We start from the raw sequence: 17,452 nt of genomic DNA, 5'->3' as shown, positions 1-17,452 counted from the left end.
GTGACTAAGTCATCCAGTTTTGTGTTTGTCATTTAATAATTCATCATTAAACCAAGTAATACAGTAGCAGGAAGACGGACAACAAAGAGAAGTAGCACTACAACCAATGTACAATCCAGGTCAGTAACCTTACATGGTTTAGGGAGCAAGAGAATACCTGGAGCTGAACCTGGATCAATAGCATCATGTTCTCTTGATGGATAAATGCAGGACTTGTTTGACACCTGATGTATGTTGTATGGAGGTGGCTAAGTACCAATATATGTATAAGCTACGCAGTACCATTGGTTTGCAGCAAGGTGAGTCAGACATGTTTTGGATCAATATTATGTACCCATGTCTGACACCTCGTCGCTATCACAACTAATCTCAGGGCTGTCCAGCATTGGGAAAGGAGCCTCCTCCAGCCCAACATTCAACATTTAGTTGTGTTCAACTTCCAAGACAATAATGTATGAGAACACCACACCCACCTTGTGAGCACCTTTCTGCAGAAGACAGGAACCAACCAAATCGAATATCCTGTAGTATCTCTTGACATGAATCCAACTGAGTATAACTGGAACCAGCTGAATTTAGTTGAGCATCATTGCAGGAACACCCCTAAATACTGGATGATCTTAGGAAGAAGCCTTCAAGGAAACATGGGCTACGCTTAGGCAACAACGTATCAACTATATTGTGGATGGTACACCAAGCATGATCCAGGCATTTTTCAATGCAAGTGGTGGATCAACAATGTATTCAATGTTATCCACAACTGATTTCTATTTCACAGATTAGCAAAGTGTACACTTTCGAACAGACTGCCTTTATTTTCGTTGTTGTTGTTAATGTTTAGTTTCTATTTCACGATAAATGCAGGTTTTTCAGTCCCAAGTCCAAAGGCTTATTCTATCATTCCCTGTTGAGAATAAACCTACATAGATTCGCAGATATGCAAATGCCGCAAAACTTAGTTTTGAATGGTTTATGCATATGTCAGTTAATTGCAAGTGATGACTGAATGAGGATATTATTTGGAAAAACAGTAACTAACCACAGAAAGGTATTTACATTGCTATTTTCTGTCCACTGCATGCACCCTAAAAATTATAAATATTTTGATTCATATTTTTCATTTTCCATTTCTAAATAGTGCCGAATGTTATCCTAAAAATTGCACACAAAAAAATCAACCTCTATCAACCGTAACTCTGTTTATCCCTCACCCATTTTATGACAGAGACCTGGTTTTCTGGAACATGTCACATAAATAAAGTGAAAGACTACAGGCATTGCTGTACCTCAACAAAAAAAAAAAAAAAACTAATCATTCTTAAATTTGTCATAAGATACTGTAATGTAATCCACACTGACCCTAAACTTTATAGTTTACACAGGGTGTACATAAAGTCCGGTAACATTTTCAATTATTTATTGCACACGAACCAAACATTGTACAGACATCATACGTATGTCATTTTGAAAAGAACCACTGAAATTTTTTTTCATGTAGACCACCACAGCATAGTTTGGTAATTTGCTGATAGTTAGCGCTAGTCGCAAACATGGCAAGTTCAGGTAGGGAGCGAGCTTTCTGTGTGTTGAAGTTCGACAAAAACAAGTGTGCTACAGCTGTTCAACGGATGTTTAGAGCCAAGCACGGGAAGAAGCCACCAAAAAGGAAGGCCATATATCACTGGCACAACAAATTCGTTACGACGGGTTGCTTGCACCCGGCAAAGAGAAGCAGACATCCCAGTGTGAGTGAAGTGAATGTGGAGCGCATACGAGACACACTAGCACGTACGAGAGACATTCATAAGGAGTCCAAGGAAATCGGTGTGTCGTGCATCCCGTGAACTCAAAATGGCTCCAATGACAATGTGGAAAGTCCTGCGACATAAACTCTCTATGAAACCATTCAAGTAAGAGCTAGTGCAGAAGCTCAATGACGACGACAAAGACAAACATTTTGAGTTTTGTTCACAGTTGCAACAACTGAATAAGGATGGAGATAGCATTGTTGATCGCTTAATGTTTAGTGACGAAGCCACTTTTCATGCTAATGGGAAAGTGAACAGGCATAACTGTCGAATCTGGAGAACAAAGCATCCACATGAAAGCATTGAATTTGAGCATGATTCCCCAAAGGTAAATGTTTTTTGTGTCTTATCACGTCAAAAACTGTACGAGCCATTCTTCTTCGCTGAGAGCACTGTCAGTGGACATTTCTACTTTGACATGATGCAGCAATGGCTGATGCCTCAAATGCAATCAGACTCTCTCCATTCATCTTTCAGCAGGATGGGGCTCCATCCCATTTTCATCATGAACTTCGTAGGTACCTGGACACGGAGCTGCCACATCGATGGATCAGCTGTGAAGGGGACAGCTGTTTCACGAAATGGCCTCCCCGATTGCCTGATCTCACTCCGTGTGACTTTTTTCTGTGGGGACACTTTAAAGATGTAGCAGAGCTCCAAGAGAGAATACAGGAAGCAACTGCCACAATCGACAATGTCATGCTGGGATGCGTATGTCAGGAATTTAAGAATTTGATTACCGTGTTGACGTCTGCCATGTCACTCATGGTTCACATATCGAATGTCTGTAAAAAACTTTCAGAGTTTCTCTTCAAAATGCAATATGTATGACATCTGTACAACATTTAGTACTTGTACAATAAATAATTGAAAGTGTTCCCAGACTTTATGTAAACCCCGTATAATTACTCCATCTTAAGATCCCCATAACCTGAAGGTTCACCTTCAGTACTGACCAACTGCTATATAATGAAACTCTCTTCACTTTCAATTCTTTCAGTAGAGTTTAACACTCAACAAGTGGCAGCAAGGGGACACACGTACAAATGTATTTAAGTTTCCAAGTTTTTGAAGCTAGTGGCTCCTTCTTCTGGCAGACGAGCTGAAAGAGAAGGAAGATGAGTGAAGGAAAAGGAATGGTGAGGTTTAGGAAATGGGCATAATTTGGAAAAGTCACCCAAAACCCCAGATCAGGGAAGACTTACCAGAGGGGATGAGAAGGAAAGGCCTCTCCTCCTCATCCTGTCTGGTACATCTCCCCTTGACCTGGGGTTTTGGGTGCCTTTTCTGAACTCTCCCCATTTCCTAAACTTGACCGTCATTTTCCTTCATCCCCTTCATTCTCCTTCAACCTTTCTGCCAGAAGAAAGAGCCACTGTCTCCAAAAGCTTGCAAATTTAAATACCTTTATATGTGTGTTCTCCTGCCACCGCTTCGTGAGTAGATTTTTTATCAATCCAATTCCATAATATTTTCAAACATTATTATTTTCCTTTATATATTTCAAAAAATTTCATAATTAACAAATTTCTTTTATTAGAAGTTTCAGGTCAAACACACTTAATACCTAGCCATTCAAAACTGCTCTACCCTAGTTACAGTTGCCCATCAAATTGTAGGTTCTTCTTTACATGAATTGAAAACTATTTTCGCTACCTGTAATTTCAATTAACATGCTTCTTTGCAAATGTTTAAGGTACATGGGAGAGTCAGTAACCACTTTCTCAAATTTAACCATACCTGTGAAAAGCCAATTTCTGCAGATTTGACTTAAAAGCACAATTGTAATATTCACATACTGCCTTTTTTTTTTTTTTTTTTTTTTTGGGCTGCGCCACTGCTCCAGCTCATGGCCACTTTAGGCAGCACTGAAAGAGTCGATGGCCATTTAAAAGCACCTAAATCAGCCATGGGCTGAAGCAGGACTGCTGCTGTTCATCCCTAAAATAAGCCATGAGTGGGCAGTACAAATGTAGTCTTAAGCCAAACTGCAGAAATTGAATCTACTTACCGCTACCTCAAGTATGGAAATGTGCCTCTGTTCATACATTAAATTTTCAGTATTACCAAATTAAAATACAACAATGGATGTACTTCAAAATAGTGTATTTTATAAATTAATATCCTCTACCTCTCTCTTTTTCTTTTTTGCAAGTCACCCTATGGAGTAAAGTGGTACATACATATTGCATCAGATGCATCCAACCCCTTTTCCAATTCCACCTTGAATTATTACATGAGAAGAAAGACTATTAACTGCATAGACCAGCAGTTCTCTAATTTCAAGATCATTCTCACTACATGAGAAGTATTCTGGAGGAAGTAATATGTTTTGTTGTCTATTTGCAATGTGGGCCTTTGTGCCTTTATAAATATGGCTCTCGCCAATGCAAAATACTTTTCGATTATTCCCCATTCTATTTGTTAACTAGTGGGACTCTTTCATAATGACTAAACAAATTGTAACATGGTATTTCCTAAGCAGGAGTGAATGCTATAGCTGCCATCCCCCCTTTACAAAGACATAACCTAAATGTATGATTTAGTAGGATATTTCCACGTGGAGGGATGAATAGATGATATGTAAATCAGCACTTCATTAACAAAGTGAATAAATGTAATAATTATAAATTACCAGTACAGCTAGTCACATCACTAAATTATTCTTCACTTCTACTGTTGTCCCATTAAGTGTGATATCAATGGCACATTTATTATGCTGCAAATAAATGTGAGGAAAACTACATCAAAGTCTTGGTGCACTAAAAAAGTCATCAATATTAGCAGTTACGAAGAGGGATATCAGGTTTCTTGACAGCCCTGCACCATAGGTACAGCACGAGACACACCCACTACTTTCAGCGCTGTGGTCACCTCTCACCAACTGTGGGAAATGCTTGCCCTTGGCTTGTGATGGTAACAGTTGAGTTGTGCTTCTCTTAAACTGGTGTCCAAAAGCATGTAGTGGGAGAGCTGCTGATTTCGAACAGTGAAATAATAAAGTTACCAGCAAGGTGTTGTCTAGAGTTCAGTTCCCTCAGTCCATGCTGATTGTTGTCCCTGTTAAAACATTCATTGCTAGCTGTGCCAACATGTGGCTGTTTTTTTATGAGGTGAGCCTGGCTCCTCATTACCTTCCCTTGCAACATACTCCATCCTCTCAATTTTGGTTGGCATGACTACATGTACACCCTTAAAATTTAAAGTATCCTTTACCAATAAATAAGCGACACTCTTAACACAATGAAAGCTGTTCTGCTAGGCCAATTTCAACTATGTTCCCACCAAGGAACGAAATAACTATGTTCTCACCAAGGAACTAAATAAACTCTTTTTATTTGTTTTTTCTTTATAAATATGATTATTTTGTACGATGAATAACTGCAGAGGGAAGGAGATAATATATCCCTTGTACGTCATGGTAAATACAAAATCCACTATCATTTAAAGTATAGTACACAAAATACATTGAATTCCTTGTGCAAAGGAAAGATGATATTAATTGCCATTATACTGGAACAGCCTCACAGCACACCACCTCTTCCCAGAAGCCTATCCTTCCCCCAATTTCTAATGTCTCCTTTCTTCACCCCATATTACCATAAACTCCAATCTGAAGTTTCTCTATTTCTTCTGTTGATCCCATCTGGTTAGATCCCAGAAGCACAAACAACATCTAAATTAAGATTTTTTTTTTTATGTAACATCTTTCCTACACCAATTGCCCTACCCTAGAATTCATCCCATAAAACTGAGTATGGCATCTCCTCCCCATCACTACACTTGAACAACTACACCACCTTAAATCATTCTGGATAGCCACTCCCCTTTACTTGATGACTGAGTGATTTCAGTGACTGATCACTGATCCCACAGTCAAACAATGTTAGATCTTTTCACAGTCATATGACAATTTCTTGAAGTAACCAGATGCTGCTTTTGCTTCTAATAGTGTCTCATTAAGAATGTCATACTGAAAAGAGAAAGGCCTCAGATATGGCCAAACGATTCGGCTCATATTTGGTAGGCCATTTGTGTACAGCCTAAAAAGAAAGACTAAGCTATTTTCCTTATCACCCCTCTGTTTTTGAGAAAACCACCCCTAAAGTTCACGACTCCCAATCAACTCAAAACTGATGGAATTAATAGATAATTGAAAACTGTGCATTTTTCATCATATATGAAGTCCACAAACACATACTTTCCTAGAAATCAAGTAAAGAAATTATTATGACTGTAGATTATGTAGGCATAAGGTATACGCTGTTCAAAAAAAGCATCGCTGTCTTAGCGAGCAAGGCATCTGATTGGTGAGCAGAGAACCTACGTTCAATTCAAGATGCATTCAGCAGTTCTTTTTTTCCCTCCACTTGTATTTTTCCACACTGAAATTGGTAGTAATATGAGAATTAATAAAGTAAGTGAATCAATAAGGAATAATAACAAAATAGATAAACAAATTTCTCAAATGACTTGGGTTAATAAAGACCTACAATTTTAAGCATTGTACAAAATCAGTTCCGAGTAACACTGCTGCAAATATGAGCATTCGATTCACATTATAGCATATGGGAGAAAAGCGAATCCTTGTTGCAGTTGATAGTGTAATGCATTCATACATGAAAAAAATACTCCATCACTGCAACTGGAAAATTTTTGCCTAGTGTTTTCATGTGCTTATAAAAAAACAGGGATCAAAGTGATTGATATAGAAGAAGTCAATCGTAAGCCAGACATGTTAAAAAATTATTTACATCACTTGCTCCAAATCCAAGAAATTGAGAAATACAATTTACAAAAACATATCTCATGATCATTGTAAGCCCATACATTCCTGATGCAGTGAAATCCCTATTTCTCCTTTTCATGTGGTGTGGCCTTAAAAAACGCAAAATTGAAGAAAATGCAGAATCGAGGAAAATGTTAAAAAAACAGCCCAAGATATGAGCAGAAATACATGTAATTGTCATTTACAATTAACAATCACAATCCTCTCCAATACTTAGTACAAAATCTGTCTAAGTGAAGGAATTAAATGTACAATACCATGTTTACATATTAATTTGTGATAGTGAATTTTCTCAGTTCTTAAAAAATCACAGATGTGCAACAGCACATAAAAACTCATCAAAAAATTGAAATTGGTATCTGCATAAACATAATAAGAGCTGTTTTCAGACAAGCTACAACCACAAATTATTCACTCAAAATGTGCATTTTTGAGGGATCACCCTTTGTGCTCACCTAGAAAAAGGCAAAAAGTTTATGAAGATGTTTGAATTAAACCAAAAACATCACAGCAGCTAAGTGGTTAAACCATAAGCATAGATGCGGACATCTGCTTAATGACATACTTTGTCACCATTGCTGTTATTGTTTAATGCTTTCCCTGTGGGCCCACTTCATATGCTCACTGCCGTTAAAGTGTTATTTTAGATTTGAGGAGAGAAAAAGAGATGTGAAAAAATGAGTTTACTTCCCCAATTGATATTACAAGCTTATTAGAAGGGGGCTCAGTGAAATTTCTGTTCGCTGTGTTAAATGTAAATTTGAAAGAAAGCTCAGGTACAACAGTTTCACTTCATGGCCTCTATCATTGCTGCCAATCTCTCTGATCTATAGTATGTGGCATCTGCGGTGCAAAGTATATACACGAGCAGTGTATGTGGTTGCTGCAGCTGTACCATGTCAGTTTTGAACATGGAAGTCATTAAAATGTGCTACTGCAAAAACTTTGTTCTATTTCTGAATGACATCTCTGTCACAGCTCATCTGCAAGAAAAAGTGTATTTTCAGCACTTCACAGAATGCTTTCATCCCTACCTGCACCCCCTTTCCACATATCCATTAGGCGAGCTAATTTTGTGTGTGTTAGTGTGGTGTGGTGACTGCACTGGCTATTAGGTGACTTAACAAGTCGCTAGCCGATAAGAGTTCACTAGCTGGAATGGGCGACGTTTCCTCAATTATGATCAAGCGAATTCTTCAAGACTCAGTGTTTGAATTTAAAAGGTTGACAACTGATACTGTTGCTAATGCTGCAACCTAGCAGTAGTTGTATCATAATTGTGCAGTGAAGCTAAACATTACAAGTTGTGTTGGCAACACCGATTGTGGATTACGTCAGCATTTCCTCTCTCACAATTCAGCTCTCCACAAAGACCTAAAATATTCCCTTAACTCTGCCAAAAGCCATGATGTGAACCACCTGTCTTTCGTGCCGCTTAGAACTCGTTGAATCACATCAAAAAGGGATGAAGTCAAGTGAGACATCAAGTAAGGACTTAGAAATGAGGTAAACATTACTAGGAAGAAATATAAAATCAGGGAATTTTTAGCATCGATCTTATGGGTTTTTCACAGAGGCTACGAATTTATGGTGCCGAATCATGAAAATCTTCAAATCATTGAATGTAAAATCGAAGTTCCACTGTAATAACAAGTTTTTTGATAATGGATTCCTGGAATGAATACACTAATACCATAATGTATTACAACATATTTATAGATGGCAAGGTTGAACCAACTTGCACAGTAGAAGTAACACCACCGAACTGCACACCTGTGTGCCAACCATGTGATGTTTATTTGTATCACCAAATTTCAAACTTTATTTCGTGGCTTCAAACTTGCAGCCTGCTTCTGAAAACCTACTAGAAACTGCACAACTGCCTGGATGGAATAACAATTCACAGTACAATTCATTATCAACTTTCAGCACCAACTTTTCAGGCAATGTTATCGTATGCTTGGTATGAATCAAAATTAATTCTATATATTAAATGTTCTTGATTCTGCAAGTGGATTTGGTTTGAATGTTTATATGACAAGTACTACTGATCAAGTTATTCCAAGTTAACTGAGGACATGTACCAGAGTAAATAGTGTATGGAGGTTCAACGCGATTAAATTTTTAATTCTTTACTAATGCAAGTCATTTGCAAAATTGAAAAAAGAACAGCAGAATACATGTGGAAATCAAACACAGGTTCTCTGCTTTCCATGCAGGTGCCTTAGTCACTTCCCTTGCAGGTTCGTAAATGGCAGTCATAAAAGTTTCTTCCCTCAATTTCAAAGAGAATGTGTGTATGTGAACCCAGTATATTATTACGAAAAATGAATGTTCAGTTTTCAATTACCTATCAATTTTGTCAATCCTGAATTGACTGCAGGCCCTGAACTTTGGGGTGATTTTCTAGAAAATGCAAATGTATCTCAGTCTTTTTTTTTTGTTTTAGGGCACAAAAACAACCAAGGTCATAAGCGCCAATGTCATAACCTTAGAACACTAATAAAAAACGACTCTATGTTAAGCCCAATCAATGGAAGGAAAAGAGCTACTAACAAGGACTCTCTCTTGGAGAAAAGTCCAAAATACACCACAGAGACTATGGAGGTACCGAATCAAAGATTGATGTCCCCGCCATACTGCTGTGATGGATAAAAAGTAAAATGTGGTCGACAGCCCGCGCGTTGTTTGCTAAAACTGCCAATAACTCAGACAGCAAACATACACTAGAAAGTATGCAGTTACAAAAGGGGCATTCGGTAAGGAAATGGCAAACCGTCAAAGGTTGACAACAATGAACAGAAAGAGACATCACCACTTAACAAATGGCAACGGCTAAAAAGACAAAGCCCAATATGCAACCCAGTTAAAATTCTCTCTTTGCAGCGAGAGGGCCGAGAGGAGGTTGGCCAAGCCACTGGGAGAGGTTTAATTCCCCAGGGCTTGTTCCCACGAAGAGAAGAGCAATCGTGATGCGAAAGTGACATCACCTGCCAATAGACGGCAACATGGAGATCATCTGGAGGAATGGAAGAGCTAGCAGGCCGAGATAGGACGACTGCAGCAGGCCGAGGTAGGACGACTGCTGCCTTGGCAGCAGCGTCAGCAGCCTCATTTCCTACCATACATATGTTACCAGGAACCTACATGAACATCACAGTGGCTCCCTCAACAGTGAACATGTGGAAGCTTTCTTGGACCCGTTGCACTAAGGGATTAACTGTGTGCAGCGCACAGAGGCTAGAAGGCCACCAAGAGAATCAGAGCAAATGACACAATAAAAAGGCTGTCGCCGATTGTAATGGGTGGCCTGATAGAGGGCGTAAAGAGTTCTGCTATAAATACTGAGTAGAGTTCTGGAAGCCGATATCAAAAATGTCGATGCCAAAGATACAAGGCACACCCAACACGACAGTCAGTTTTAGAGCCTTCAGTGTGCACGAAGACGGTATTGCTAAGTTGTGTGCAGAGGTCAAGAAACTTACAACAATAGCTCAGATCTGGAGTAGTTTCCTCAGGAAGTGAATGAAATCCACGATGAACATGGGCCGCCGCACAAAGCCAAGGAGCTGAAGGGTTCACACCCATCAGGTAGTGAAGTTAAGTGCCGCAGCTGTAGCCATAAGTGAACCCCTGGAGGTAACAGAGAAGAAGGGCGCACCAAATACTCGTGGTCAAGGGAGTCATTGAAAAATAGGGCACAGAATAGGTGGCCAGGTGTAGTAAACAAATGGTAAGCAAGGAGGACATCAGACTGGTATTACAGTGGTAGTTTGGCAGCTTCTGCATCGAGACACTCAACCTGGCTAGTGTTAAAGAAGCCAGTGGCCAAACTTATTCCACAATGGTGGATAATATTAAGACTGAGTAAGATGGACGGACATGCAGAGGAGTCTAGTTTCAAATGGACAGGGGACCAGTATAAACAGAGGAGGGTTGTTCGATCTGCATCCCAGGAAGTACCATTGAGGACACACAGGGCAATGAGGAACTGGTACAATGTGTAGCCAGGTAAACCACATGGGAGGACCAAGAAAGTTTTGCATCAAACATGAGTCCCAGGAATTTTGCAGTTTCAGTAAATGCACGAGCAACAGGCTAAGGTGTAAAGACGGTGGAAAAAAGCTATTGTGCTGCCAGAATTTCATACAAACTGTTTTTTCAGTGGAAAAGTCAAAGCCATTGTCGATGCTCCACAAGTGAAGACAATTGAGACATCAGTGAAAAAGCCACTCAAGAAGACATGTCCATGGAGAACTGCAAGAGATCGAAAATTCGTCGATGAAAAGGGAGCCAGAGATGCCTGGCAGTAGACAGGCCATAATAGGATTAATGTCTATAGCAAAGAGGATGACATTAAGATCAGGACCTTGAGGCATCCCATTCTGCAAGATAAAGGTGTCTGAAGTGGCTGAACCCAAACGTACCTTCAGGCCAGCTTAGAGTCTTATATTTTAGGATATATACAAGTGACCTGCCAAATATCAGCCGAATCGGTTGACCATGTCTGAGGGCTTCCCCTCAGTTCTATTTGCTGCAAAGTCTGCTATCCAAATGTAACCTGCACCAACACTCCATATAAATATATTATTTTTACTACACAATGATTGGAATTGTACTGAGAGCTTTAAACAAGTAAAAAAAAAAAAATTGCCACCAACTGGATCCCTGCTGTTAGAGCCCTCTTTACGTACTGGAGCCACCTGAATTTTGCTTTGTCTCTAGTCACCTGCCTCATGTACTAGCTAACTGGAACAGCTGTTACTAGAAGGGGAGCTAGCTCTTCAGAATTCCTAATTTACTTATTATCTTATTAGATCTAGCACAATTTTCTCTATCAAGTGCCTGAGTTGTCTTTTAGTTTTACATTCTCTTATTTCTGATCTGTTATTTTTACAGTTGTGCAACAACTGAAACAAGAAACTTTTAGGATCTTTTTGGTAATGCAGTTGCAAAACTTTTTGACATTAGCAATTTTATTTGTTTTCCACATGGTATTCCACTCCATCATTGTACACATTATACAGCAAATACATCAAATACACATTATACAGAAAATACATCAAAAAGTAACAATTTATATTTTGATGCTTACCATTTAAATGTGGCTCCTTTGCTGGCTTTGGACATTCTAGACGCTTCAAGAACTCGACACATTCATGTACTTTCTTCCTGCAGACTGGATCTATTTCTGTGCCACATTCGTAACACCTAGAAATTAAGTTTTTTTTTTAGTGTCAATATTTAAATGAGATGCTGATATTTTAATGCAATTTTTTTTGTAACTTCTATTGACACCCTACTGATTCATATCTACTAAAGACTTCTGCAACCATGACCTGGCAGTAAGCTGTCTTTTCAATGTGGTGCCTGTCAGAACCAAATCTGTTGTACACTGCCACCTCCAATTCTACTACTTGCCATTTGCAATTTTTAATAGTTGAATCTTTCTGTTCTCCACATTTGATACTCATCATCATGCTCATTCCACATGTGCCTATTCACACACCATTACTGTTAACCTCTCACCTATTTATCCAGTCACTTCCTCTGCAATTACATCTTACACTTTCTCCCCAATCCTGAGTAACTTCTTCCGCCCACCTAACAGCAAACACATGATATTTCACTGTTCCCAACACAAGTGTTAGACTAACACAAGTGTAAATATGGATGTGTACAGGTGTGCAAATTTGTTCAGTACCGTAAAAATTTGGAAGCCAAGAAAATTTGCTCATCTAGTTGTATGCTAATACTTCTAACCACAAGATAAGCTGCATTAACTTGGTGAAAAATAGATTTTTTTTAATTTTTTTCTAGCACTGTACACAAAGGTTAAAATTTGTGATGACAAAATTGTGTAAAAGATATAAATTCCTTTTTTCATCTAGGATGTATTTATTAGCATACAATGATTAGCTGATTTTAGTTTTAAGCCATTTTCAAGTGGATGTGTAGTTATATTGAAAAGGCTGAAGCAAAATCTGGGACTTGAATCTGGATCCCTACCTTCTCTCTCTCTCTCTCTCTCTCTTTCTCTCTCTCTCTCTCCCTCCCTCCTCGTGTGTGTGTGTGTGTGTGTTGTTGAGTGTGTGTGTGTGGGGGGGGGGGGGGGGGGGGGGGGGAGATGGAGGCACGCCCGCACGCGTCACTCACACACACACACATACACACACACATACACACACACACACACACACACACACACACCAATTTCAACCAAACTTGTTAAGATTTTAGTACCCAGAGACAATCGATTATCATTATTTATGAGAATGGTGGCAGGAGTGGGAAAATAGTGACATGTAAAGCCTCTTTTACGTAAGAGTGAGTAGCAGTGAACACAACTGTACATAAATTCGAAGACAGTTTACAGTGTTCATTACCACTCACTTATACCTGTCAATGACCATTTACATTGGAGGGAATGGCAGAGAACATGAAATATAGCGTATAGAATGCTAATACTACGAAATCTGCAATTTATTTATTTATTTATTTTCAACTGCCTTATAGATTTCACTTCATACAACACACAAGTTATAGCCACAATACAAATTTGGGGTATTCAGATACAATTATTTTGGATAGTAAGAGCACTATTTTTGAGAAAACGTGCAAAATGGCCTAAGGAAAGAAAAATGTAGGCAGCTGGGTTTTTATTCAAGTGTGAAATGCGTGGAGGTACTGCATTTATCACTAAATTGCACCTCCAGCCTTTATTAAGATAATTCTAAATCCCGGCACATATGTTGGTTGACACTTTTTGCTAGCTTCTATTGCAACAGAAGAAAATTTAAAAGCAGAGTACTAATTACTGATTAGCAACACAACCTCAAGAAAAGTTAGTAATTATACAGATTTTTTAGCAACTGGAGACAGTTAAATTAATACCCTAACAGTTTCGTACTTTAATAGTAGGTACACCTCTGACAGTTCTGGATGTCTGCAGTAATATATACAATTTGCAAAGCACTTCAGGATTTTATTAAAATATGCATGAGGAAGACAATCTCAATAACACAGTACTTGATAAAACCTGTGATGTATTTTGTTGTAAGGGAGATAGAGAGAAAGCAATATTTATTTATTAGATAGTTCCACCAAAAGCTTCTAAAATAATAGTGATACATCTGTGATGTAATCACAGCTACGTTGAATGTGAGCCGTGAGAATAATCAGAACTTTCATATATATTTAATTTCACATTAGTCACATGGAATTTATTATCTTTCTTATGCCCCCACTTTCATCTTTGAGTGCTTTGGTGACTTCTGACCAAGTATTCTATTTTCCTTACCGATTCTGTGCTGTGGGTCTCCTGGATGCCACAAGCATCTGTAACACCTATATTCTTCTTGTTAGCAACATAACATTCTCTTCTAACCAATCCACTGCTCATACAACTCATGTTCAATAACAAAAGTAGTTGTGCACAAAGTATCAAATGAATGCTTACTGTGCAGCAAGCAAGCGCAGTAGTGGAGAGTGCATGATCTTGCTTAGGTGGTTCACTGACAGATCAACACTAGCGGAAAATGGGTGAATACGTGAATGCGAACTAAACATGACCAAATGCTGTTTGCTCATGCTCACTTACTATTTACACCAAAAAGAATGCTAGTTTGCTTGTGTTTACTCTGGTGTAAACTAGACTTGAGCACAAGCCTTGAACACATGGAGAAATTTCAAGGAAACTTGGTACATACATAACTCAGTATTTGGAGAAATATGCAGCTGATGAAAGATACACTCAGCAAATTTAATGTTGTGCAAAGGTCCGGACGAGGTGACATGTAAAAATAATCGTTAACAAACTACATTATACCTGGATCAGAATAACAAAGTGATTGATAGTGAAGTACAGTTGAGTGTGGAACGGGGTGATGTTGCTCCTTAGCCAGTGAGTGTGCACGGATTATGGTTGTAACAGCAACAGCTGTGCGATTCCTTATTGGACTATCTTTTAATACCACCGTTAATGTGTGGTATTGAGTTCACTTTACAGGATCGTTATAGCCTTGTGGCTTAACAAAAGTACTTCCATGTACAAAATGTAAGGTAACAGGGATAATATGGAACTCTTTCAAGTAATTTAAAATTTAAAGCACAGCAGCAGAGATAATATGCTGGGCAAAATAGACCGAAAAATACTTGTTTTGTGTTTTGATGGGCGTTGTAGTTCCATAGCATTGTGTTTTGGTTTTCTTTTAATTGCAACGAATTATATAAGTGTGGTGATAATTTGTAAAATTATATAATGTATTTAGATTTAAGTATTTAAATATTATAAAATATTTTAAACGAGTTGTGGCCATGTTTAGCAATTATTTTGACTACTGTGGTGTCATGTGACCCGACTCAGGACTGTGGATATGAGCGGGAAAATCGGGGTCTTTTGGTCATTGGCCATTGTGGTGGGGAGTTGGGGGCGGAAAAGTGCCGCGAGTGCAAGCATGGACGTGAGTGTATGGGTGAGAGACAAACAGTGTACGAATTGCACCGATTATTGTTTGTGAACTTAAAAATGCATGGCCACAACGTTAAAGTGTTTCTTTTGAATAAATAAGTTTCAATCTGAAAGTGTATAGTTCAATTCACTGCTCTTCAAAAGCCAGCCATATCTGACCCAATAATAGGGGCTCAAATGCAACCGTTTACTACCAACCCCCTTTGCAGATGAGCCACCTGAAAAATAGGTAGTAAACGAGCCCGAGTTCAGTTGCAACTGGGGGCTCGTCCGGGATAGGACTTTCTTCCATATTCCATAGTATTTCGAAATTGGATGTCCATCTGATGTTAGGCTTTTGAACAGTCAGTGTGGGGGCTCTGAGCTAAATCGGTGCATTAGCAGTATCGGAGTGTTAGTGCTGGACAAGATACGCGCTGCCACGTGGTTATGCCGATATAAGGCCACCATGATTGTGAGGCAGTCATTTACACAGTCTGATGAGTCGACCACGTGTTGCTGCGGGTAAAACAGTCGTCCGTGCCATGACCATGTGTTGCCGCGAGAAAAAACCGTTGTCCGTGCCACGTCCATGTGATGCTACGGGTAAAGCAGTCGAAGCTGTATCCACATACTGCCGACGATCAACGCCGTCGTCCGTGCCACCGACCAACATGACTATATGCTGCCAGGGGCCTACGCAACGTGTTCTCGTTCCTGATCGAGTTAGCTGTGTGTCCACACACCGCCGGTTATGATTCATTGCATAGCTGTGCTGCGGAGCTCACTGCAGACACCGCGTCACATGAGGATATAAAAGATAAGTACAGCCAGCAGCTACATTGCAAAATTGTGTCCTTTCATTAGCCATGGCCGATGAGACGTGTGAATCTCAAAGTGCAGGCGAATCAGTGGATGTTAGGAGTAACTGTAGTAGCCCTAGTATGCCAAAAGAAATAGGCTGGATACCAGGAAGTGACCTGAGTACATCTTTTGTAAAACTTACTAGTAAATAGGGAGAAATAGACTCGAAAATAGGGAATATAAAAACTGCAATAGTTGGAGAAATGGATTTGAAAATAGGGGATATGGAATTAAGGCTTAGTGATAAAATAAAGACAGTGAGTGAAAAATTTGGTCAGCTGGATCTCAAATTCACTCAAATTACAGATAAAGTCGAAAACACAGTTAAAATTGTTGAGGGAATAATTGAGAGAGTTGATGAGGTTGAAAGAGTCCTAGTAGCCAAGATGGACACTGTGCAAAGTAATCTCGTGGGGCAGATTCAGGTACAGGAACAGAAATGCACATTATTTCAAAGACAAACAGAAGCAGACATTGAATCCATTAAGATAGGAGTACTGGATTGCCATAAGGGAATTACTGATAATAAAAAGGAATTAGAAGGGGAAATGTCTTGAGGGAAACAGTTAATACTGTGGCAGCAGGGAATGGAAATTTATTGTTGGGATATCCTCTGGGGCATGGATTTCAGTCAAAACCTTTTAGTGGGGAGAATAAATACCATGCAGTTGACTTTCTGGCTGCGTGTAAGGATAACTTTGAGACAGGGATGAGTGAGCAGGCAAAAATTAAATATGTTAAGAGGCAGTTGGAAGGGGGAGCTCAAACCTGGGCAAACCAAAATGATGATAAATTTTGTGATTTTAAAACCTTCGAAAACCTGTTCTTGAACAAATACTGGGGGCAGGCAAAACAATTAAGATTGCAAAACGATTTTTTGAATGGACCCAGTTACAAGAGTGGAAAGGAAAGTATGAGAGAGTTCTGTGTTAGAGAACTGAATACATTAAATCATCTAGTTAGGCCACTGGGTGTATTGACAGAAATATCTACACTAAATAGAAGATTACCAGAGCATTTGCAATGGGATTTGATTCACAGTGCAACAGATTCAGTGGAAGAATTTCTTAATTTTGTGGATAATATGGACAGGGCATTGCGTTACAGACCTAAATACATGGAACATAGGGAGAGTGGAAGGTATCATGAAAGGGGAAACAGTATTAATTATGAATACAGTAATAATCATAACAGGTGGAGAGGATAGAAGTGATTAGAATAATCAGGATAGAGATTGGAGAAGCAGACCACAAAGATATAACAGAAATTTTGGGGGGGAGAAGAGACAATTTTGATCAGATGAGGAGTGATAGAGAAGGTATGAGAATAGGAATGCCAGATGCAAATGGACAGAGTAGGCAATAAAAAAACTAATTGATGCGTCACTTAAGGTCCGCAGGGGGGCTGGTAATTATGTGCACAGGGCCAGACAAGGACATGATGGGATGAATAATAAAGTCAGCAAGGAAAATAGGGAAATTGGGATATGTCATATGGATGCTGTCTCAGGAAATGAAAATCTATGGGGAGGTTTTAACAATT

The 17,452-nt window shown here is 39.1% G+C and overlaps 1 protein-coding gene across 4 annotated transcripts in view; it reads right to left on the bottom strand.

Moving 5' to 3' along the window:
* LOC126458396 (ubiquitin carboxyl-terminal hydrolase 45) overlaps positions 1 to 17,452 on the bottom strand; it is a 199,213-nt gene that overhangs the window by 120,999 nt on the left and 60,762 nt on the right. For all 4 annotated transcript variants that reach the window (XM_050095405.1, XM_050095404.1, XM_050095406.1 and 1 more), the window contains exon 5: positions 11,693 to 11,808. In XM_050095405.1, coding sequence (XP_049951362.1) covers positions 11,693 to 11,808 — 116 coding nt within the window. The remainder of the gene's footprint in view (positions 1 to 11,692; positions 11,809 to 17,452) is intronic.

Source organism: Schistocerca serialis, chromosome 2 (genome assembly GCF_023864345.2).
Source record: "Schistocerca serialis cubense isolate TAMUIC-IGC-003099 chromosome 2, iqSchSeri2.2, whole genome shotgun sequence".
Lineage (NCBI taxonomy): Eukaryota > Metazoa > Arthropoda > Insecta > Orthoptera > Acrididae > Schistocerca > Schistocerca serialis.
Note: the sequence above shows the minus strand (reverse complement) of the source record. Positions and strands in the feature narration are given on the sequence as shown.